Genomic DNA, 23,428 nt, shown 5'->3' with positions numbered 1-23,428 from the left:
AACCGCGAGAACAACGATTTGTGTATTTACAACCGTTTTGTTGCCTCTATTATCTATAATTGACTGTTGCCATAACTAAAACCAAGCAATTTTGCGAGAGAGCTATTTAGTTTCCTATTTATTAATAACTCACTTTCGTTCGCTTTTTTACTGTTGCAACAATGCACTCTCGTTGAAACGTTGCATCTATATATAAAATTGTATGTTGGTATTTATGTATGTATGTATGTATGTATGACGTTAATAAACTCCAGCACTTTTGAACGATCGCCAAGAAAGTTAGAAATCGAAGTGTTTTTTTGTTTGTTTTTTTCATGGAGAAGGTTTTTATGCTATCCATTTTTGTGTAACTCGTCGCTAGATGGTGCTGTAGCGCATCAACTTCTAAACCGTTCAACCAATTGCCATGAACATTTCTGTATTGTAATTTTTAATGTCATTCATCCTCAGTAACAACAAATAGTCATTGTGAGTGACAAGTATTTGGTGAGTAAGTTTAAAATGGACTACCATTTCAAACGCTTTATAGATTCTATATTACATACAAACCATCCATGTTATATATATAGAGGTAAATAAACAGTGGCAGGAAAAGTTGGCTAGTATATTATAGATAATCAACGCTGCATGGAAAATTTAATATACTAAAAACTAAGATATGTAAAATGGATAATTTTAGTATAAACTTTACTATTAAATTAAAATTAAGTGCAGCCAAATATGTTAATGGGTTTGTATGTTAATTCACCTACACAATTTTGCCTTGACATCTGAAAGACATGGTTTTACGAATATATTAATACAATTTCATGTCTAAATGAAAATCAGTTTGCCAGCTTAAACGTGAAAACCTTTTTTATATTCGACTGTCATTAACGACTAAGTTACTTTACTACTGGTTGATTTTTATTCATAGTTATATAGACAAGAGAAGTATCAGATAAATCAAAAGCATGTAATATAATACAACTATGTAATAATTTATTTTTTAAAAGCGAGTAGAAATAAATTTTATTTACCAAATACTCTTATAGAACTGTTTTTGAAGTCTACAGAAGAGCCTGGCGTAGTTTTGTTAAAATATTTATCAAAAATATTTAGTGTCAGATGTATTGTCAGTGTTAAGTTGTATTAACAACATTGTAGAATAAATATCATTGAAGAAAAAAGTTTTTTTCTAAAGTATAATTTTAATCCGTGAACAAAAAAAATTAACGACTCGTACTATAAAAAGTGAATATTTCCAAAAAAATCTTAGATAATAGTCATTGTAGTAACCCTTTCATATTACAGTGTTAACTGAAGAAAAAATAATAGAGAAAAAAATATAATTTTATGAAAATGCGTGTGGTCAATGTAGCTGAGGAAAGGTAAGTAGAAGTAAGTAGAAGTTTGAGGGCGGTTCTGCCGCAGTGGAGATCGCGCCGGGTGGCCGGGACATGGAGGTCTCCGTACAGCTAGGACACGCACACGTATAGAGCGTGATGGGAGATGCACACACCGATAGGTTGTTCCGTACCTCGTCGTGGTGGTACCAGAAGATGTAGGCGGGCGGCTCGGGGCTGAACCTGATGGTGCACGTGAGGTTGATGGTGCTGCCCATGTCCACGTGCAGTTCCGGCCCGCCTAGGATGGTGGCCGTCGGCACTGCAGCAAGGAAACGAGCATGATTGGTCCTCGCGCGAATCCGCCACGGCCCAATCACCTTCCGCGCGCCAGCACACTGACTCACTAACTTGTGTTGATGATGTACACAGGCTTTCACGGCCATTGTCTGTAGTAGCTTGGCTTCTGGGTTCTAGCCGCGTCCTTGGCGAACGATTCACCGGCGTTTCGGTCGACATTGCAGTCGCTATCATTAGTTACCTAGAGTAGATAACTGCTCCCTGATGATGGCGACTGCAATATCGACCGAAACGTTGGTGAATCATTCGCCAAGGACGCGGCTACAACCCAGAAGCCAAGCTACTTCTAAATTTTGTTGAACATACGGCCAACCCACTAAACCTCTTCAACTGCCACAAAGTTTCGGCAGAATTTTGTGCTGGAAAATTAAAATTCAACCACAACTAAACACTACATTTGCAGCTAGCTACATGATTTTTTTTTAAAAGCTACGAAAATGTTTTAATCGCTAAAAGATTATTTTGCTTCCCCCCCCCTCCCCCCGAAAAAAACATACATTTTACTTATTTTTATAAGTTACGTGTTGACAGCGGAAAAACTGAGTTAAGTGCTCTAGGGAATAAAATGCATTTAATGAATTCAAGTCCATGCAACAACTACATTAAAAAAAAAATTCTTTGTTTAAGTTTCACAAGATACCTTTTGTTTGGTATACATATTTTACCATTTAGTATATAGTGATGTTAACAGAAAATTTAAAGCCTTATTTTCGATAGACGACAATAATAAGGTCCGTGCATGTGTTTTATTAATTTTTATTACTAAATGATAATTTTCAAATTTTATTTATTTACCAATTTTACATTTTTATGTGTTACCTTTGTAATAATGAAACATAAATATTTTCATTCTGTAGAAGAGTTTTCTTCGTGTTTGGAAGCAAATCTCAATATAAGTGTTTGTATAAGGCTGTACAAAACAAAGCACAGTATATTTTTATAAAGGGTACATACGAAACGTACACTCCTTGAACTATTTCTTTGCATTTTAAATATTTTTCAGTTGCATCGTTTGTGAAATAAAATAAAGTTACGTTATACATATATTCATACAGTTTTATACAGGTGTAATTCACACATAATTAAAAGAAAATGCAAAGATGTATGTCAATATTATTAAGAAATTATCTTGACACAACTGTTGTACTGGCATTGAAACTTTTGATCGATGTTGACTTTTTTTGGATACAGCAATTATTTATACTAAACCAAAACTGACATGTAGTATAAAATTAGTTTACTAGAGTATTTCGCATAAAATAGTGAGTAGAATGATTAATGTTCACTAAGAGAAGCATTTCACCATAATTATCAGTATTGGGTTTAACTTTAGAATCGTTTCGTTTAGAACTCTGTAGGCCAATTTATCATAAAATTAGCGGTTTTTATTCAGTTATTTACTGATGCGTTGTCATCAGTCACGTATCCCGTTTGCCTTCCATCACACCATAGCTATTATATTTGGTGGTCATAATGCAGGACTGGAAGAAATAAACATTTTTACTGTTCAGAATATTAATACAGGATATTTCGATACTTTGACAATTATCGGACCAATTAATCAGGACGCAATTTGATTTACTGTCGTTGTTCGGCGGTAAATGGTTCCAGAAAGGAAAGTGTAGGGAGGGGTAGGCCAATTAAACATTACCCGTTGGAAGCGAGCGGTGTTTGTGCGCCCTGCGTATCCAATCCAACCGCTTGGTCGATACTTCGTCTGCGCGACAAGGAAGGAAATACTTAGTTGCGCTCTCTCTTTTCATGTTTGCGTCATTCCCTAACTCCCGTGTACATTACTCAGTCGTTGGAAACCGGCGCGTGGCCCAGAAAATAAATTATTAACAATAATATGAAAAGTACTTAGTTTTACAAGATAAATAAATCACACGGTAAATTACCTCCACTTCAAAGTGAGGAATATACAAGGATATTATGTTTAGTTTTATTGCAATGGATGTATGAATATGATTTAAATGTGTCTGAAATACAAGATAATAAAATGAACAGGAAATAAATGTACCTACGAATTTAGATATCAAGAGATTAACTAAAAATTAATATACATGTTTTAATTTTTTACAAATAATAAAGTGAATCATGCACTATCACTTTTTAAGCATGAAACCCTAAATTGTTAAAATACGAATAAATTGTTGTTCGCGCCTGATATTTTTAACGTGTCTGCCGTTTACTTCAAAAACTGTGGCTTCTATGCGAGGGACACAAAATTTTAAGTCAAAGTCAAGCTCGAGTTACCCTGAATTAAGCATATATTTATTCCTCTTACTCTGACATTTTTTGGATACTTCAATGATTAATACAAAATATTGGTTGTCTGTAAAGTCGGTTTACGGACGATAGTTTAACTTAACAACGTCATAACAAAACATTGATGAAATGATTGCATAATTTTATGAATAAAATTGAATCATTTTTATTGAATTATAACTATTTTGTATGGATATAAAGAAGGAGTGAAATTAAATCTGCAATTTAATTGATAAATTTACTTTTTTTGCGCTCATTAATTCAAATATGTTTATTACTTTAACGAAGATATTATCTTAACTATAACTTTTATACATGTTTGCTATTTAACTTCTTCCAATCCGTGTTATTCTGTTAAGGATAGGACGATGATAGGAAAAGTAGGAAACGAATGGGAGTGTTTCAAGTTTAAAGTGCCTCGAAAAAGTCAAATCGATGGTTTTTCCAATCAAGTGGAAGAGAGATAGATGCGGCGCAAACGTACAATGAGCGTAACGGGACACATCGTAACGGGACAATGTACGTAACGGGAAACTTTTTCGTGCGTGCAGCCGGCGTTCATTCATTTATTAGACGTTGTCACGTCAATAACTAAATGACAAGTGTTAAGTGGAAAAGTATATACCAACTGTTAATATTCTTTCTGCCGAAGGGAATATAGCGGCGAGTTAATGAGATAGCGTTGAACCACTGTTTGGTTTTGTTCGCTGCTCGGATGTCGGGCAGGCGCGCGCGACTGGAAACATTGCATCTGAAGTCGTGTCGCCTGCGGGCGCGGACCCGTCGCCCCGGAGTTAAGCCCTTCTGGGACTCGCTGCCGGAGCGTTCTTGTCATCCACGCTTCGCTGGGCCCCAGGGCTATTTACCTCTATGGAGATACTCCCCCGGAAAGTTTTGGGAAACTAACTCTTTCGAACTGAATTTTGAGCCGACCTTGAACCTAAATCACAATGATGGTTTTGCTAATTTATCTTAAGGAAATGTTCATATCATTTTCTGTTAAACTATTTTCCGGTCAGGTTTACACTTGCTAACATTGAAATTCCGGCCAAATCGCGTAACTATACGTAGCAATAAAATATATAAAGTTATTCTAGATCAAAATTTTAAAATTAAATCTTTATTTACCAGCACTTTAAGGATGTTATGTGCCCGTTCTAGAGCATTATTTTATTTTTACGTTTAACGCTGTTAAACTTGTAGAGTTTTGTGTGGCTGAACTTCAACAAAATGAAAAATATATATATACATACGGTGCCATTTCTTTGGATAATTAACTGGAACAAATGAATTTTAAAAATGTTTGTGCAGTATGGATATGGAGAATTGAATTTCATCCATAACGGGAGAGTTTTGGGTTTAAAGGCAATGCTAGTGGCGTAGTATGTTTCAATATTTATTTTTCAGAAAAATTTATTTAGGCTAGATACAATTTAAATAAATTAATGAAAAAAATAAATAAACAATGTCACATAGTAGCCAGTAAAATTTTCTTTAAAAATAAATTCTTCTTGTAATATATTTCATTTCATTCTCCTTATCCATACAATGACATTAACAATGCAACATTTCCAGCTAACTGCGCAAAAATAATGCACTTTTATTATTTTGTGAAAGTTCCAGCCACTCAATAAGTCGGGAAGTTTAACCGTATCGGACGTAAATGTAAAATAATGACCTGGAACGAGACAAACCTCATTAAGTTACATGATAGTAAAATTTTAATTATCCTGTTCCCATTATTTTCCATATTTTATAAAGAACACTAGACAAACTAGTGAAATAAAAATGAAAATGGGCTGGCTCAGCCCTGGAGCCGTTCATTCTCGTCGGATCTGCACGCCCCCATTATCCCTACTCCAAACTCAATTACTAGGGACGAATTAAGTTCCTGTATAGTCAGTAACAAAATCAGTGCGCATAAATGTCCTTATTTAAAACATTAATTTAAATAAACAAATTACAACCTTTGTTTTGTCGCTGTGTTAGACAAATTCGTTGTTGATTTGTATTGTTGCAACTTTATCGTTCTTTTAAAACACACTGCGTTATTCTGCGCTGAGATATCGTTCTAATTCCTTTCGCGAAATTCTAATTCATCATTTGCACACCGGCTGATTTTGGCTTGTATCCTGTACGTCTTTACGTTTTCACGTGAAAATACCTGTTGGCTCGTTGCATAGATAGATAGTCGTTCGAACTTTCTTGTATGACAAAATACCGTCACACTTGAACCGCTGATAGCTGCGAGACTAATAATGGGTCAGAAATGGTTGAGCCCACAACGTATAGATCATGTCTGAACGTGCTTAGTTTTATTTTTGCCTGTGACATCATTGTGCCTATGTAGGCGCATGTGCGTGATTGTTACTAATTAGCTTCGTGACAAGTTATAAGCTGGCGTAGCGTTTGAAACGCGTTTAGCCAGGACTTTGGTTCGGGTGTCATTGTGAACAGCTTGAAGAGCACTGCTAGAACCCAGAGGGAGTCGGTAAAAATAATTCGCCAGCATATACGTGAAAATCGAAATTTAATCGAATAATTACAAATTAATTAAAGATGTTGCCTCATGTGACTCGTAAATTTTCTCGGAATTATAGAAAAGCAAGTCGCGTCAAAATAAATAAAAAAGCCTTAAAAGTCCGCTGCTGAGCAAATGCGAGAGCTACGACAGCGTCAAAATAAAATAAAAATTAAATTACGCAAAGCAATCACGTAGCTGGCCCATTAGGCATACAGCGGTCGGTGACAATACAAACATCTACGGATAATGTAACAATTGTACTAAAGGGACTGATAATTTAATGGCATATTAATTTTAAAAAAAACATGTTACGATTATATTCCGACTTTTCCACGAGAAAGCTACGGCGCCAACCAGCACTGAGCCTTTTTCTGTTGTATTTTCAATTCTTTACTTTTCTGTGGCCATTATTCGGTGCAATATAGCAATGGCGTGTGATCCAAAATAATGTTTTACGTCGATCTTCTCCATTGCAAAAATCATTTAAAGAAGTAGCTTGGCTTCCGGCTTGTAACCGTGTCCTTGGCGAATAATTCACCGACGTTTCGGTCGACATTGCAGTCGCCATCATCAGGGAGCAGTGCCCTACCAGTAGGTAGGTAACTGCTCCCTCACGATGGCAACTGCAATGTCTACCGAAACGTCGGTGAATTATTCGCCAAAGACGCGGCTACAACCCAGAAGCCAAGCTACTTCAGACTAGAGACCGGAAAAATTCGCGGATTCATTTCGTGATAGGCTGAAATTTAACCATGTGTACAATTCTGCTGGTTCTGCTATTGGCTCGCAGTTTAACTGGAGCTCTCTGGGCCAATGAGAGACTAACGACCAATGAAGCGTCGAATCACAAGCTACCCAGTGGAGACGCCTCACAATTTAGTACCCAATGAACACGCGTGTTTACTTGAGAAATGCAGAGGGTAATGGAGGCTATCCTAGAGGTCATTGAATCCGCGAATTTTCCGGTCCCTACTTCTAGGATAGCCTCCATTATCCTCTGCATTTCTCAAGTAAACACGCGTGTTCATTGGGTATTAAATTGTGAGGCGTCTCCACTGGGTAACTTGTGATTCGACGCTTCTTTGGTCGATAGTCTCTCATTGGCCCAGAGAGCTCCAGTTAAACTGAGAGCCAATATCAGAACCAGCAGAGTTGTACACACATTTAAATTTCAGCCTATCACGAAATGAATCCGCGAAATTTTTCCGGTCTCTACTAATGATTGATCATTAAAAGAACTCATGAAGGGTGGAACACGCGGCTAATGGCAGGGTTGGTAAAGGGGAGTGGCCTATGCGCTCTCTCTCCGCGGAGTTCGTCGAGGGAGAGGCAGTGAGGTTGCAGTGAGGCTGCAGTGAGGTTGCAGTGAGGCTGCGGCGAGGGACGGACGCGAGGCCTCACGAGACATTAACCACCGCGCCGGGCCGACGGCGCCCTATCTGCGCACTAGCCGCCGCTCGCCGGAGATACGCCCCCGGGGGTTGATGGATGGAGGCAGCGGCGACTCGGCGCGCGCAGTAGTCGCGCACGAATTAAGCGACGCCAGCAACTCGTGACGCATTAACGCCTGACCGGCGACGGTAACTCACAATCGTTGCAGAAAAACAAAACAAAAAAAAATCCCTTTCTGCACAGCCCACAACGGTGGGTAGATTCCGAAATACCTATTTCTAGAGACCGGAAAAATTCGCGGTTTCGATGGCCTTCAGGATAGACTGCACATTTCCCTGTACACTCGGCCAAATAACGCTAGTTCATTGGCTGCTTACTTGTAAGTCGTCTCAGCTGGTTTGTCTCTGATTCGATCCTTCTTTGGTTGGAGGTTTAGAATTGGTTGAGATTCGTCCAGATGAACATTAAGCCAATAGCAAAATCATCTAAAAGTTATATGTATTTGACTTATAGCTCATAGCCGAATTAATGCGCGAATTTTTCCGGCCTCTACCTATTTCTTCTGGAAAAGTTTTTAAAACTCATGTAAATTCCTGGAACATTTTTAGAAACTTAATTTACATAACATACTATATGAACGCCAATATTAAAAAAATATATCGATTAAACATTTCCTCATATTCCATGTAGCAAAAAATTGTTTGAATGATCTAACTCAATGCATTCAGCATAGAATGTCTTAACTAATTTCATCTTAAACCTACTAAGGTAGTTATTTAATTATTTATGATCTTCAAACCATATTTTTCGTCCCTTACACATGTGGCTGTATAATTTTGTTTTGAGACATAGGTTTATGGTAATATTAAGATGGTTAAACATAAATTCCGACGAATTTAATACTAAGTATGTTAATTTTTTTTTAATTTAAAGCACTGTTTATACAGTAGTAGTAGTTGGTTTCATTAAAAAAAATTTCAGTAGAAGGTTTTAAATAAAGTTTAGAAGTTTTTCAATAAATTATTAAGTATTTGATTGTACATTTTATGGGCAGTTATTATTTTTTGAATATTTAAATTTGTATTTAAAATTATAATAATTTAATTTCTAATGAAGTAAAATCTACATTCCCTACATTTTTTACAGGCGTTATGATTAGAGACCGGAAAAATTCGCAGATTCATTTCGTGAAAGGGTGAAATTCAAACATGTGTACAATTATACTGGTTCTGCTATTGGCTCGTAGTTTAACTGGATCTCTCTGGGCCAATGAGAGACTATCGACCAAAGAAGCGTCGAATCACAAGCTACCCAGTGGAGACGCCTCACAATTTAGTACCAAATGAACACGCGTGTTTACTTGAGAAATGCAGAGGATAATGGAGGCTATCCTAGAGGTCATTGAATCCGCGAATTTTTCCGGTCCCTAGTTATGATTTTTTTTAAATGATCAACTGCCATGGTGTTCAAAACTTTGTATTTTGGATTTTTTTATTTTGAAAAATTTGTTATAAACTTTATTCTCACTATGCGCCTTAGTGTTCCTTTCTATTTATATGCAATCTTCATTTCAATATAAGCGCCCTTAAGGAAATCAGATACCATTAGTGAATGTCAAACATGGAGCAATCAAGTCATTTTTCATTTGAGTCGTGAGTCTTGACTCCCGCAGTAGGTTGGTCTGAGGTTTGCGTTCGATCCGGCGGGCGAAGGTGCGAAAAGCAGACACCTGCGGAATCCGATTCCGTATTATGAAGTAAAATTCATAAAAAAGGGGTTTGTCTGTAATGTCGGTTTACGGACGATAATTTTACGTGATAACATCATAAGAAAACATTGATGAAAAATTGCATACTTTTTAATTTTCAAATATGACTTACAGTTTTTGCAAATTTAATTTAAATAATTTGTTTAAATATAATCAGGAACAATTAGTTCAAAATCCTGCCTTAACCTGTTTGATATTACAGAAGATTTTCTCGCACGGTGGTTGGCAGGTTCTTGAACGCTCGGCTCAGGCGGAACGTGACAATTTTTCGTCCGTGCAGCCGGCGTTCATCGATTTATAAGACTTTTCACGTCAAAAAAGGACACTGAAAGAGGAAAAATTGTCAGGATTATTTTACAATATAAAATATTACGCAAATAAATCTTGTATTAAGCTCCTGATCTGTTACTTGAATCACGCGAGGCAGTTAAATAAATTGTCAGTTATCTTTATACCAAGCTTAAACAAAAGCTTTTGTTAACTTTTAAACGAATTAAAAAAACATTATGCATACAGAAAATGAAGGGGGGACATGGACAGGAGCGTCCATGATGTTCTCAGGATAAGAAAAGTCATCAAGAGACCAGAAAACCAGGGTTTCTGAAACCAGTTTGAAATAAACTTAACCTTTTTTTAAGCATAACATGACAAAATCTGTTAAAGAAGGAAGATACTTTTCAACTGACCCGTTTGTAACACAACGACATCGAAAAACATTTATGCTTAAATTTGTGCATATGATACCCTTTCCATTTCAAAAAACCAAATTCATTAAATAATACAAATAAATGGTATTTAATTAGTTATCGAAAGTTACACATTGTAATCACTAGTGTTAGTTGAAAAACACGTTGGATATTTCTTGAGTTTAACCGAACCTAATTCAAATACTGCCTGTGCTGAATACATTAAATAAATACGAAATATACTAAAATTCAGTTGAAGTAATTTTTTTTAGATAAATCAACATATTTGAAACAAAATAATTTTAAAACAGTTTTTAATTATATTTAATACAATTTATTATATTTAAAGATATATTTAAAAAAAATTAATAAGCTCGTTTTAAGTACCTAAAAAGTTTAATAATTTAAAAAAAAACATTTAGTTACAATTTTAATTGTTTAACCCAACGAAATATTAAGACAAAATTTATATTTAATTCGTAAATCATTACAACTTTCATAAAATACGGACAAAACGTAAGGCTGAAAAAGTTGAGGGAATAAAAGAGTTGATCTTTCGTGAGAAATCTACGCTGCAAGGAGGGCAGAACACCTCCTCTTGCTAAGTCATTGACCGTCGCGTCTAGCTTTGAGTCTTTCACAGTCCACGGAAATTCTGGTGAAAAAGCCCGGTGAGCCATGAGTGTGTCTCCATCAGGTCTTAAGCCTAAGCTGCAAGAAGGCAGTAGTGAAAGTCCTGTTAAGCTCAGCGTGCAGTTAGTTAACGGACAACCATCGTTAGTCCGGGAACACGGGACAGGCAGAAGAAAGCGGCAAGCGGTTAGCGTCGGTTAGAGAGGGGGGGGCGCGCGCGCCGGAACACACACAGCAACCACCACAACGGCAGGCGATGCAACACGTGAGTGAAACGGAACCTGTAACGCGGCCCTTCATGTAGATGGCGTCCAGAATGCTGGCGTCCTCGTACATCCTCGGCGGAGCGGCCGTCGGGACGTCTGCGAACAAGGAGCACACACACACTGGGCGTCGCTGAGGCGTCCCCGGGCCGTCGGCGGAACGTCGCGTGTCGGCGTCGCACGAGGTGTCATTGCGGCAGACCCCGCTGCAATGGGACTGTGTACGAGTGTACGTGTCGGCTCATGCGACCACACGCAGGACACGTACTAGCTGCGGTACCCTGCGTTGCCCGGGCTGAACACAGGGTGATATCGTTGGGCCCGGAAAAATTCGCGGATTCAATGACCTCTAGGATAGCTTCCATTATCCTCTGCAATTCTCAAGTAAACACGCGTGTTCATTGGGTACTAAATTGTGAGGCGTCTCCACTGGGTAGCTTGTGATTCGACGCTTCTTTGGTCGATAGTCTCTCATTGGCCCAGAGAGCTCCAGTTAAACTGCGAGCCAATAGTAGACCCAGCAGAATTGTACACATGTTTGAATTTCAGCCTATCAGGAAATGAATCCGCGAATTTTTTCCGGTCTCTAGTGATATGTTCTCCGCGAGTTAAATACAATAATGGATAGCGGTATATGGCCGCGCGGTGGACACAGAGAAATGATGGCACACAATTGTTGTGTGTACGTCTATCACCTATGGTTTCTCTGTTTACACGTGGCGATCGGTTGAACAGTTTAGAAGTAGATGCGCTGCAGCGCCATCTAGTGGTGAGTTACAAAAAAAATGGATAGGATATAAACATTCTCCATAAAAAAAATAAAACACTCCGATGTGCCAACTTTCATGACGATCGGTCAAACGTTGTCGGAGTTTATCAACGTCATGCATACCAACTTTCTGTATATATGCATGAATATATACTCTTTTTGTTTAATGTAAACATTGTATTGAAGAGATATATAAATATTTAAGACTTCGAAGTGGAAGATGATGAAGACCTCAAGAAGCCAGTTTGTGATAGAAAAAAATCTATCGAAGAAGAATAAAAACAGAGCTAGTAAGAATTCTCCTGTAAAACCCTAACAAAAGAAGTATATATAGGTATGAAGTTGGAAGCAATTGGCCATTGAATTAATCTATCGGCGTTGCTTCGAGATCTTTGGGGCTTCGTCGTCCGAAGACGTCTGCCCGGCCAGACTTTTGGCGCGCCCCTGCAACATGCTGATTGTGTTCGGTGCGCGGACTCGAACCAGCAGCCCCGGAGGACTTCGGTCCTCTGGGGGTGTATGACACTCATCTCTGGAGTTCGGGAAGGGCAGCGACCTCAGCCGTGTCCTGGCCCGAAGGATCGCCGAGTCCTGCGGTCGGCGCCAGTTGACTGGAGTGTGATGGGGCAAAGGCACAGTGCCGCCTGCCACTTGGATACTGTGACTGAAACCCTGCACTTGCTGCACGGCGGAAAGGGAGGGGGGGGGCATATTCTCCAAGAACTGGTCACCTTTTCTTGGCTCGGAAAAAGGTTTTTTTTGAAGCTGACTCCCGGGTACACCTTCAGAGGTGTAGGTAGGGAAGGGGCGGTGGAGGCAGAGCCGGTCAAATGCGCCATTAAAGTTGTCGGTGTTATCGATGACGTGACAGTCCGTCAAGTTGCGTAGCGGCAATCCGTCAGCACTTTCAGAATATGCTCTGCGTACCTATACATGTGTATATGCATATACATGTTTATTTGCATACATATAATTATATATGAATATGTAGACATATTTGTATATATATGAGTATATGTATATACGTGTATATGCATATTTATGTATATGAAATTAGAAGCTGATGTGTATATGTGTATGTATGCATATATGCAAATATATGCATAAAATTAAATACATATATGGAAATATATGCGTAAATGAGTGTTTTTATGTATATGTGTATGCACTTATATGTGTATATACTAAAAAATAAAAATAAAAGATGTAATAGCTCTGAAAAGGACACGTTTTGGCTCAGATGTTTGCTTGATGAATCATTATGTCGAGATAGCTGCACGTTGGGGTCTTTAATTATGCTCATTGATTGATGCATTGATCCCAATGTTCCGGTGGCAAGCATGACTTCCCTATTCTTCTCCAGCCCTCCTCCGAAGTGCGCCATACTCCTCATCAATACACACTCCTCGTCCAATTGTTCCCGTAACCAGCGATTTCTTCGCCTTCTCTCTCTAACTACTTTACTGGAGTTCTTCATCCTGCTTATAGGATTCCCCAGATATCCATCCCCTCTCATCAAACTTCAACACCTGTACTTACGCTGATATCCTCTAATAAAATGTGTAACACGAAAAATTACATGGCCATCAAGAAGGTTTTGCAAAGGGAGTCAATAAATCGCATTTCAATGTTGGACTGACCACACTGGATTGTATTTGTCATCACAGAGAACTTAGAACTCAACACAAGTATAGAGGACGTCGCACTTTATTTTGAAGAAAACTTTCTTTTCTCGTCGGTACTTCCTTTGTTGGATTACCAATACTCAGTACAAACATTTTTTGCTGTTTTTGTACGTACTAACTTTCAAATATCCATTTTTTGTTTGTAATTTTTGGTCTATTTTTTTGGCAATCATTTCGTCATTTGTGTTGTAATATGGTATTGTCTGGGTTGTTAATTGACATATATTGGTTCTCTCTACTTTTGCTCGTTGAACTTCAGAGTTGCAGTTCCAAAGAACACAATGCAATAGCGTATGTCCAACATTAATCTACATTTCAATAAAAATGACTTTTTCATATTTTAAAACAATAATGCTGTCTATTTTCCGTGATTTAACAAATTTGTATTTACAAAATTGTTATTATTTTACGAGATCGACGTCACTTAACTCGTAGAGGAACAGGAGTGTGTCGTTGTAATAATAAATGGTTTAACCGCGTGTTAGATGTGGCGGACGTTGCCGTTAGCAGATTGGTTTTGCCTCTGGTTCTTACATATTTCATCTTTTTTATTGATTAACCGAACAATTTCGAGTAAAAATTTGGTACCAGTTACAAGGATGATATTCAATAATAAGCTGGGTTCTATTATGAGCTGCCTGTGGAAGCAGGTTTTATCGTTTGTGTTTTTGATGTGTAAACATCTTATCTCTCGGTGTACGGCATTTGGTAGGAGTTATTTCGCGAAAATGGAACGGAAATGCCATACAACGGTCCTGCGTCTGCGCAGAAGTCTCATAAACCAGGAAAAGATGGCGGACCCATGCATAGTAACATAAATCCGTATTCTCGTCACTTCGGTTAATATTACGGTGCATACCAAACGTAATGGTGTGCCGAATTAAACTTTTTTGATAGTGAAACTACATTGGAATATATTTGGTGAATATAAAAAAGTCGTAACGAAAAATAATACCAAGTATTAAATGACCTGCAAATAACTGGATTTACAATAAATATAATTTATATTCTCCTTATTGTTTCCCAATGGTCTCGGTAAGATGTGCGTTTAGTAACCAAGAGTATTGTGGTTCAAATATTCGTCGAAAGAAAATTATTTTAATAATAATATTATACTATAATAGTATTAGATAATATGTAATGTTGAATCAGCTTAATAAGATTAAGGTTGGTTTTAGGAAGTATTTACAGACTGATATCAGTCGTTTAAGCAAAAATAAATACACAAACGTATACTTAGTGTTATGTGTTTTAAAAATTTTCAGTTTAATACTTTAGTGTGGAAAATTTCCCGTTTTAGTTGTTTAGTGAATTTTAACAATATGGAAAGTATTTTAAAATAGTTTCTTGTCAAAAATCTCAAATCCCTATCTATTGGACTGCAAATTATATTTTGATAAATACTTAAAAGATAGCTTAACGTTCGTAATGCTTTAGAGAACCAAGGATATGTAGCATGTCTTTGACGCCATGCTCGTCCCAAAACAGTTTTACCGGCTAATAAAATAAAGGTATTTTTAAAATTTCTATTATATTTTGTTATAACTATTGAAGTTTACCAATAGATTCAGGGATAGTTTTACTACCATACAGGTTACTCTGTCTCACCAATACGCTTAGTACATCCCTTATTTCCCCCTTAAAATTGCCTAGAGAGTATATCCTCAAAAACGATAGTACCTTCCTGTTAAACGTAATAATAATTAGGTTTTTAAAAGGGGAATAATGTTTCCCTTTTTCCCTTAAAATACATTTTTTTCATATATTCATCACGCTTGTCATTGTTTTAAAGAATTATACTTTAAATTATTATTCGAATTATAAGTAGAGACCGGAAAAATTCGCGGATTCATTTCGTGATAGGTTGAAATTCAAACATGTGTACAATTCTGCTATTCTGCTATTGGTTCGCAGTTTAACTGGAGCTCTCTGTGCCAATGAGACACTATCGACCAAAGAAGCGTCGAATCACAAGCTACCCAGTGAAGACACCTCACAATTTAGTACCCAATGAACACGCGTGTTTACTTGAGAAAGGCAGAGAATAATGGAGGTTATCCTAGAGGTCATTGAATCCGCAAATTTTTCCGGTCCCTAATTATAAGTAGAGACCGTAATAATTCGCGGGTTCAATGACATCCAGGATAGACTCCGCTACACTCTAAACACTCGGGCAAATGCTACCTGTTCATTGGCTGCTAACTTGTGAGTCGTCTAGACTGAGTATCTGTGATTCGACACTTCTATGAGTGAGGGTCTCTAATTGGTATAGATAGGAAAAATTTGCGGTTTTGTTTCGTGATATGCTAACATTCAAATAATTATACCTTTGTGCTGCTTTTGCTATTGGTTCACTGTTAATCTGGAGGATTCTTGGCCAATAGAAGACCCTCAATCAAAGAGCGATCGAATCACAAGTAACCAATTTGAGACGTCCCACACATCAGTAGCCAATAAACAGGCGATGCTTGCTCAAGTATGCAGAGGATCATGCAATTTATCCTAGAGGTCATTGCACCCGCGAATTTATACCAGTCTCTACTAATTTGCCCTCATTACTCCAGATTAACAGTAAACCAGTGGCAGAAGCAGCACTAAGGTATAATTATTTCAATTGTAGCATATCACGAAATGAATCCGCGAATTTTTCAGGTCTCAAATTATAAGTTTATTTGCAGCTCGTTTCCGAGGTAAGATGTTTACCTATCACTAGGGACCGGAAAAATTCGCGGATTCAATGACCTCTAGGATAGCCTCCATTATCCTCTGCATTTCTCAAGTAAACAAGCGTGTTCATTGGGTACTAAATTGAGAGGCGTCTCCACTGGGTAGCTTGTGATTCGACGCTTCTTTGGTCGATAGTCTCTCATTGGCCCAGAGAGCTCCAGTTAAACTGCGAGCCAATAGCAGAACCAGCAGAATTGTACACGTGTTTGAATTTCAGCCTATCACGAAATGAATCCGGAATTTTTCCGGTCTCTGGGAATAATGTTTCCCTTTTTTCCTTAAATTACATTCTTTTCATATAGCCATCACGCTTTAAAGAATTATACGTTAAATTTGGAGTTATAGTTTCGAATCATAAGTTTATTTGCAGCTCGTTTCAAAGGTTAGATGCTTACCTATCACTGGCGAATACCGAAAGACTTGCTCACATTTTTTTTTACTGTACGCCAGACAAATGAAGTCTTATCTGCAGCTGATAAATAAAAATTAACATATTCCTGGAATAATTCTCACTGGGCCGAAGATATTTTGAATAAATATGCACGGTGAAGGAGGATTTGTTTTTGATAATTAGGTTCAAAATATCGCTAACATATTAAAAGTTTTAATACGTCCTGATTTTTTGCTATTTTTTTTCTTGGCAAGTCTTTTTACCATGTGCTATTTTATGTACGTCGTGCTACTACTTGGTGCGTACTGATTCAAAGAATTTTGTTGTTTTGTTTTCATTCAAGGATAATTAATATTAGATATACAATACATTTTTTATATGATTTTTCAACTTGTCTTAAAAAACCATCCATGCTGCCTAAAATAAAACCTGAAAAACATTGTATAAAGGTAGGAAAACCTGAAATGTATTAAACATCAAGATCAAAAAATTTGTGAATTGCTATATTATTCTTGCGACTTTGATGTACCGTGCAAGAAAATAACATTTTTAGTAAGTCCTATGTCGTTAAAGATAACTTACAACAGATCAGTATGGGTCATTTCAGTGTGTTACCAATTTGGTCTTTTCCTGGAAAGAAAAACGAAGCGATCACAGTATGCAAGGTTATTACCAAGCCTAAATTCGTTTCAGGTTTGTTATTTTTTGTAAGTAGGCGTGAGTGACAGCCCCATATTACTCGAAAGTAAATGTCTTGCTTGTTTATTTTACTTATCCCGTGACATGTCCACTGACTGCTGGTCGCGCACATCAATATTAGTATGTTTGCTTCTGGCAACACGATGTGTCATTAGAACCGTATCTAAGTTCTTTAATGTCCTTAATTCATCAAAATGTGACAGCCTCTAATATTTGAAAAGCCAATTTCATTTTAATGCCAATGAATAACAAAAAAAAAATACAATAAATAAAACCACCGGAAACAACGTAAAATAGCTTTGTAGATACAAATTGTTAAGTTACGTAAACATAATATCAAAATAATTTCACATAATAGTGATAGAAAAAAAAATGAAAATAAAATACCCTAGTAAAAGCACTACACACAACTGAAAGATATTTCCACATGACTGAAATCATACACAGATTGCAAACGTTTTAAACATATTTGTCTAATTTTTTTGCCTCTGTCTGACAATGTAAAAAAAGTCAACTGAAACATGGTGATGTCATTAAACCAACACATTATTTGCACAAATATATTCCACTCCGTTAAAAAAAAAAAAAAAAAAAAACATGGTTTTTCCGAACAATCCCATTTATATAAATCTGCTGTCGGCCTTCAATACGATATTTGCTTCTTTATTTTTAATAGGAAATTTACTTACCACAATGCAAAGTTTCTTTAGCACGTTTCGCAACAATGCTGAAGTAAAATCGTTTTGTGGTGATTCAATAATGAATTTGGTAACGATTACCACAGCCCTTTTAGTTTCTCTTTTTTATTCGGTGCCTACGCCATTAATATTTTGCTAATGTGCTAAAATCCTAAATGGAAATTATCAAACTAAAAAAAAATTGTTCAGAAATTTTAATTATTACGTAATAAGTACCCAAAATTTCCTATGCAATTATATTTTCCCGAACAACTGCACAGAGAAAAATATTTTTGTACTTTAGCAATAAATCATTTGGAAAACAGATGAAAAGAAATAGTTTGTAATATTACAAGGGAAAAAAATGTAAATTGCTTTGGTTATTTATCTATATATTAAATAAGTTTTTTTGGAAACAATAGGCCTATGAATATTTCTTGTTATTCTGACGATAATTGGGGCAAAAATAAAAATTTTGGATAATATTTTATACAATCATATAATTTTTAACAATGGAAAATTAAATCGAATATTCAACCGTTATTAAACTTCATTTTGTTATATTTTACGTATAAATGTGCACAGTTAATACTGGAAAGCTATTCGGGGAACCGTTTACAAACAACTTTAATTAAGGTAGTAATTCAAACAGCATACAGGAAAAATGCCCGGACAAGAGTCTGAAACCAGTATTACTGTGAACATTTTCGAGCGCTGCAGTTTGAGTGATTTCATATGAATGCACAAATTTATAAACATCACAAACTTTACTAACACACGTGAACGGGTCTTTCAGTACTTGCCAGACATGTGTAAAATCTGACCTCGGTAACGAGAAAATTTGTGTTCCCATGTTACAAATACTATTATAACATAAAAATCGTAAAATCGTATGCAAAATTTATTGTAGAATTTTTAAAACAATGCCTAGCTTGATAAATATACAAGAAAAATGTTTTTTTTCAGCTGCATTTCTTCACGTGAATCGCACGTAGTTTCCGCGCCTGCCGCTAGAATACTTTGCTGTAGCAGCTACGTCGCCATCGAACCTATTCTATTTGCAGAGCGAAATATAAACTAAGTTTATAATGATGCGGTTACGATAAATTTTAAGACGAACAAATTACTAAATCCCTGCTTTGGACATGATATTTGACAAGGCATTTTATTAAAATACTGCCCATCTTAATAAAAATTCATTAAACCGTTAAGACTTTTAAAGTTTCCCTGTTCGCGTCATCCGACACAGATGGAAGAACCGTGGTTACACAATACTAGAGACCAAAATAATTCGCGGATTCATTTCGTAATAGGCTGAAATTCAAACATGTGTACAATTCTGCTGGTTCTGCTATTGGCTCGCAGTTTAACTGGAGCTCTCTGGTCCAATGAGAGACTATCAGACCAAAGAAGCGTCGAATCACAAGCTACCCAGTGGAGACGCCACACAATTTAGTACCCAATGAACACGCGTGTTTACTTGAGAAATGCAGAGGATAATGGAGGCTATCCTAAAGGTCATTGAATCCGCGAATTTTTCCGGTCCCTACAGATTACCGTTCTAATAGACTTCCGTTCCATTCGCGAAATTACTTCTACCGAATGCCGTACACCGGAGAGCCAAAATGTTACACATAAAAAAATTTACAGTGTAGTCGAGATACCAGAGATTAATAAGAAATTTTCCTAGCATCGTAGAGGTTGATAACGTCTTTTGCGGAGGGTTTTTTTTAGGAACACTCCCAAAAAAATGTTTTCCTGTCGCGGTGGTCTCGGGACTAGTTGGTGAGATGCGAGCCAGGCTCGTGCGCCGTCGACGGGGCTCGTCCGTGCAGAGACGAGATGTGGCGCCCCGGGGTCGTGAGTCACGCTGCGAGGACGCGGCGGGATTCACGCCCTCCGCCGGACCACGGGACGCGCGCCGGAGATCCCCCCGTGAGATGCGAGCCAGGCTCGTGCGCCGTCGACGGGGCTTCGTACAGGTAAGTCGCTTGTCTCGGGAGCTTTTCTCTCTCTCTCTCTCTCTCTGGTTTGCGTGCTCCTCGGGGTCTTGCATCACGCGGTCGAGACTTCGAGGAAAAGGTGACTTCCAGGATAATAACGGGCTACGGACCACATCGCTAGCAACTCGGTGTTTGCACATTTGTGTCAGGACAGGCACTACCCTCGCTCCACTGGTGATGATTGTGATAAATACACCGTTCGTCTTGGCCAAAATACTATAACTACGGTACCCAAAATAACATTAAGATTACATTTAAATGTTTTTTTTTCTTTTCTGTTTAGCGAACGTTTTCGCCAATTTTAATAGATTGTGCAAAATATTGCATACTTATTTCATCGAAAACGATAATTTTTTGCTGCTTTTAATATCACTGTGCCTCGGAGGCATAGTAAAATATGTCCCCTTGACCATCGTTTGACGTTTGTTCTAGTGGCATACGACACTGAGATCTGCGGTATATCAAAATTTCACATATTTTGGGTAGAAAATAGTTCAGTCAATAAGAGAGGCGCTATTTTATTTTTTTATAACTTTCCCGTTAAAACATGTTTTTTTTTGGTGACATAGTGTCTTATAACTTTAAGGTAGAGATTTAATTTTTTTTTTTTAAACATGCACGTTCATTCACAGCTCAGGCAAGCCACCGATGTAGACACTGCAAATTTTCATTAATTGTTTTAGTGCAAGACTCAACTCACCTGTCACCTGACCACAGAAGTATTATTTTTATTTTTGCTCATTGGATTTTTTTTTACTTTTTTAAGAAACATATAGTATTTTTTCAACTTTTCCGTGAGTGATTTAGTTGTTTTAATTCTTTCTGTCTGCTTTTGTCTCAGCGTCGTCTAAACCGCCTTAAAAAAACTAACTTCAAAACAACTTGATAAAAATGAGTCGTTAAATGAGTCGTTGTGATATACCTGCAACCGAAATAAATAATTTTTTTTTTCTGTAGAGGTAAGTCTTTTTGCACGAAGGTGGAGGGGATGTTTGAGCACGGAGGCTGAATAGTTATAACAACCGGATGGATCAAAATTGGTGAAAGGAAAACGTAGCAGACGTTGCTTTAATCACTGTGTTCTCTCCTCCCAGCCACAATATACTATTGTCATCGCCTCGTCTTTCGTTGGTCACTAATTATCTTGATGTCACTTATTATTATTTGAGCCACTAATTGTACTTTATTAATACTAATCAATTACACGTAGCCATTTTACAATAATTACAAAGCTATGTTATTGGATTAATAATGAAATTGAATATGAAGACAGAATATTGCCTTGACTATTAAATATCATACGCAATTAAAGGTAATTGCATGTTTATGTAATTTTTTCCAGATATGTATACTTTTGTTTTTGAAAATATGTCACGAGGTAATTATTCTTTGTACAATAAATGCCAGCATATAACAGTAACATTTTTTGTTTGACTTTCTGGACTGTGGTTACCAGGAAATTACTAAAGGGGATGTGGAAATGTACTCTCCTCTCCCTGAAAACCTAAAAAATAATCTATCAATCCCACCAACAAAAGAAAATGATTTGAAATCAAACATCAAGCAATGAAATTATTCGTACGCTTATGATGGTAACTGACTACAAGTTAGTTTTCCACTGTTGTCGGAACTAGACAATGCATAGCTATAGTTTCGAAGTATTTGTTGATGATAGTCAGGATTTAGCAACAGCGGCTGGGAATGAGTGGCTTTATGTCATAAATTATAAACACGCACTTTAGAAACACATAGCTTAGAAACACACAAGTTATGCCTGTTCTAAATGACGTGTTTCTAAATTATGATGTTTCTAAGCTGTGTGTTTTGTCGTTGCGTGTTTCTAAGCTATGGCTGTTCTAATGTTGGGCGTTTATAAGTTATGATAGTTATAAGTTACGAAGTTTATAATTTGTGTGTTTCTAAGTTGTGTGTTTGTAAGTTATGTGTTATATTTGAAAGATTTGTGCAATGGGAGTTCATGACTTGATGTAAGCTTTTGGACATACGCCATTGCTAAGCACATGTATGTCTGTAGAAAAAAACTAAAAAAAACCCTAAACACAAAAACATAAATTAAGCAAAAAAATTGCTGTTGCCAACAGGATATAAACACCACATAATATTCCATAAAAGGAGTATGGTCAACAAACAAAGAAAAACAAAGAAAAATGGACTAAGAGAACGAAAAAAAACCACAAATGATGACAGCACAAAATTATTGAATCCAAAAAAATTCAGCACAACAGTTGAAACGAGACAAGAACACGACAAAACGAAAAGACGAAACAAACACAATAGGTTTTTGTCTTTTGGTTTTTTTGTAGTTTTCTTCCACAGACATACATGTGCTTAGCAATGGCGTTTGTCCAAAAGCTTACAAGTAAGTTGTGCGTGTTATTTCTGAGACTTGTAGAATGATGACTAGAGACCGGAAAAATTCACGGATTAATTTCGTGAAAGGCTGAAATTCAAACATGAGTACAATTCTGCTGGTTCTGCTATTGGCTCGCAGTTTAACTGGAGCTCTCTGGGCCAATGAGAGACTATCGACCAATGAAGCGTCGAATCACAAGCTACCCAGTGGAGACGCCTCAAAATTTAGTATACCCAATGAACACGCGTGTTTACTTTAGAAGTGCAGAGGATAATGGAGGCTATCCTAGAGGTCATTGAATCCGCGAATTTTTCCGGTCCCTAATGATGACTCTTGTTTCCGAGCGGCGAGTGTGGAGCGACTCACCGACAATGTTGAGGTTGACGAAGTAGCTGCGCACCGGCTGCGTGCTGATCTGGCACTCGTAGATGCCGGCGTCGCGCTTCTGCGCCCACTTGATCTGCAGCGTCCACTCGTCCGTGTCGCGGTTGTGGTTGGCCTGGAAGCGCTGGTCGCTCGTGTACGTGTAGCCGCCCACCGTCAGGATGTGGATGTCGCGGTGCCTGATCCAGGACACCTGCGGGCACAGCCGTCCACCCAACTCTGTCCCTTCAAGCCTCCGGAGCCTGGCTTCAGTCCGACACCGGACTGTCGCCAGTGGCGGATCCAGGATTTTCGTTTGGGAGGGGCTTGACCCAGCTGAGGCTAGGCTTTATCAAGGCAAACACTAAAACAATAGTGTACCCAGATGCTTTAGAAAGGGGCTTGAGCCCCTTAGCCCCCCCCCCTCTCTGGATCCGCTACTGACTCTCGCAAGACATCTCTCTGCAAACCTGCCGTTACTTATGCGTGCGTGAGATAACTAGAGACCGGAAAAAATTCGC

General features: G+C 37.6%; 1 protein-coding gene across 5 annotated transcripts in view; it reads right to left on the bottom strand.

Annotated features, from left to right (window-relative positions):
- The window catches only part of LOC134532551 (protein sidekick-like), a 283,982-nt gene that overhangs the window by 12,350 nt on the left and 248,204 nt on the right, over positions 1 to 23,428 (bottom strand). For 2 of the 5 annotated variants that reach the window (XM_063369064.1, XM_063369068.1), the window contains exons 3-5: positions 22,911 to 23,121; positions 11,238 to 11,318; positions 1,502 to 1,647 (exon numbers count right to left, since the gene is read on the bottom strand). In XM_063369064.1, coding sequence (XP_063225134.1) covers positions 1,502 to 1,647; positions 11,238 to 11,318; positions 22,911 to 23,121 — 438 coding nt within the window. The remainder of the gene's footprint in view (positions 1 to 1,501; positions 1,648 to 11,237; positions 11,319 to 22,910; positions 23,122 to 23,428) is intronic. The other 3 variants (XM_063369065.1, XM_063369066.1, XM_063369067.1) reach the window with 3 other exon arrangements.

Source organism: Bacillus rossius, chromosome 6 (genome assembly GCF_032445375.1).
Source record: "Bacillus rossius redtenbacheri isolate Brsri chromosome 6, Brsri_v3, whole genome shotgun sequence".
Lineage (NCBI taxonomy): Eukaryota > Metazoa > Arthropoda > Insecta > Phasmatodea > Bacillidae > Bacillus > Bacillus rossius.
The sequence above is the reverse complement of the archived record's forward strand: the minus strand, read 5'-3'. Positions and strand labels throughout refer to the sequence as shown.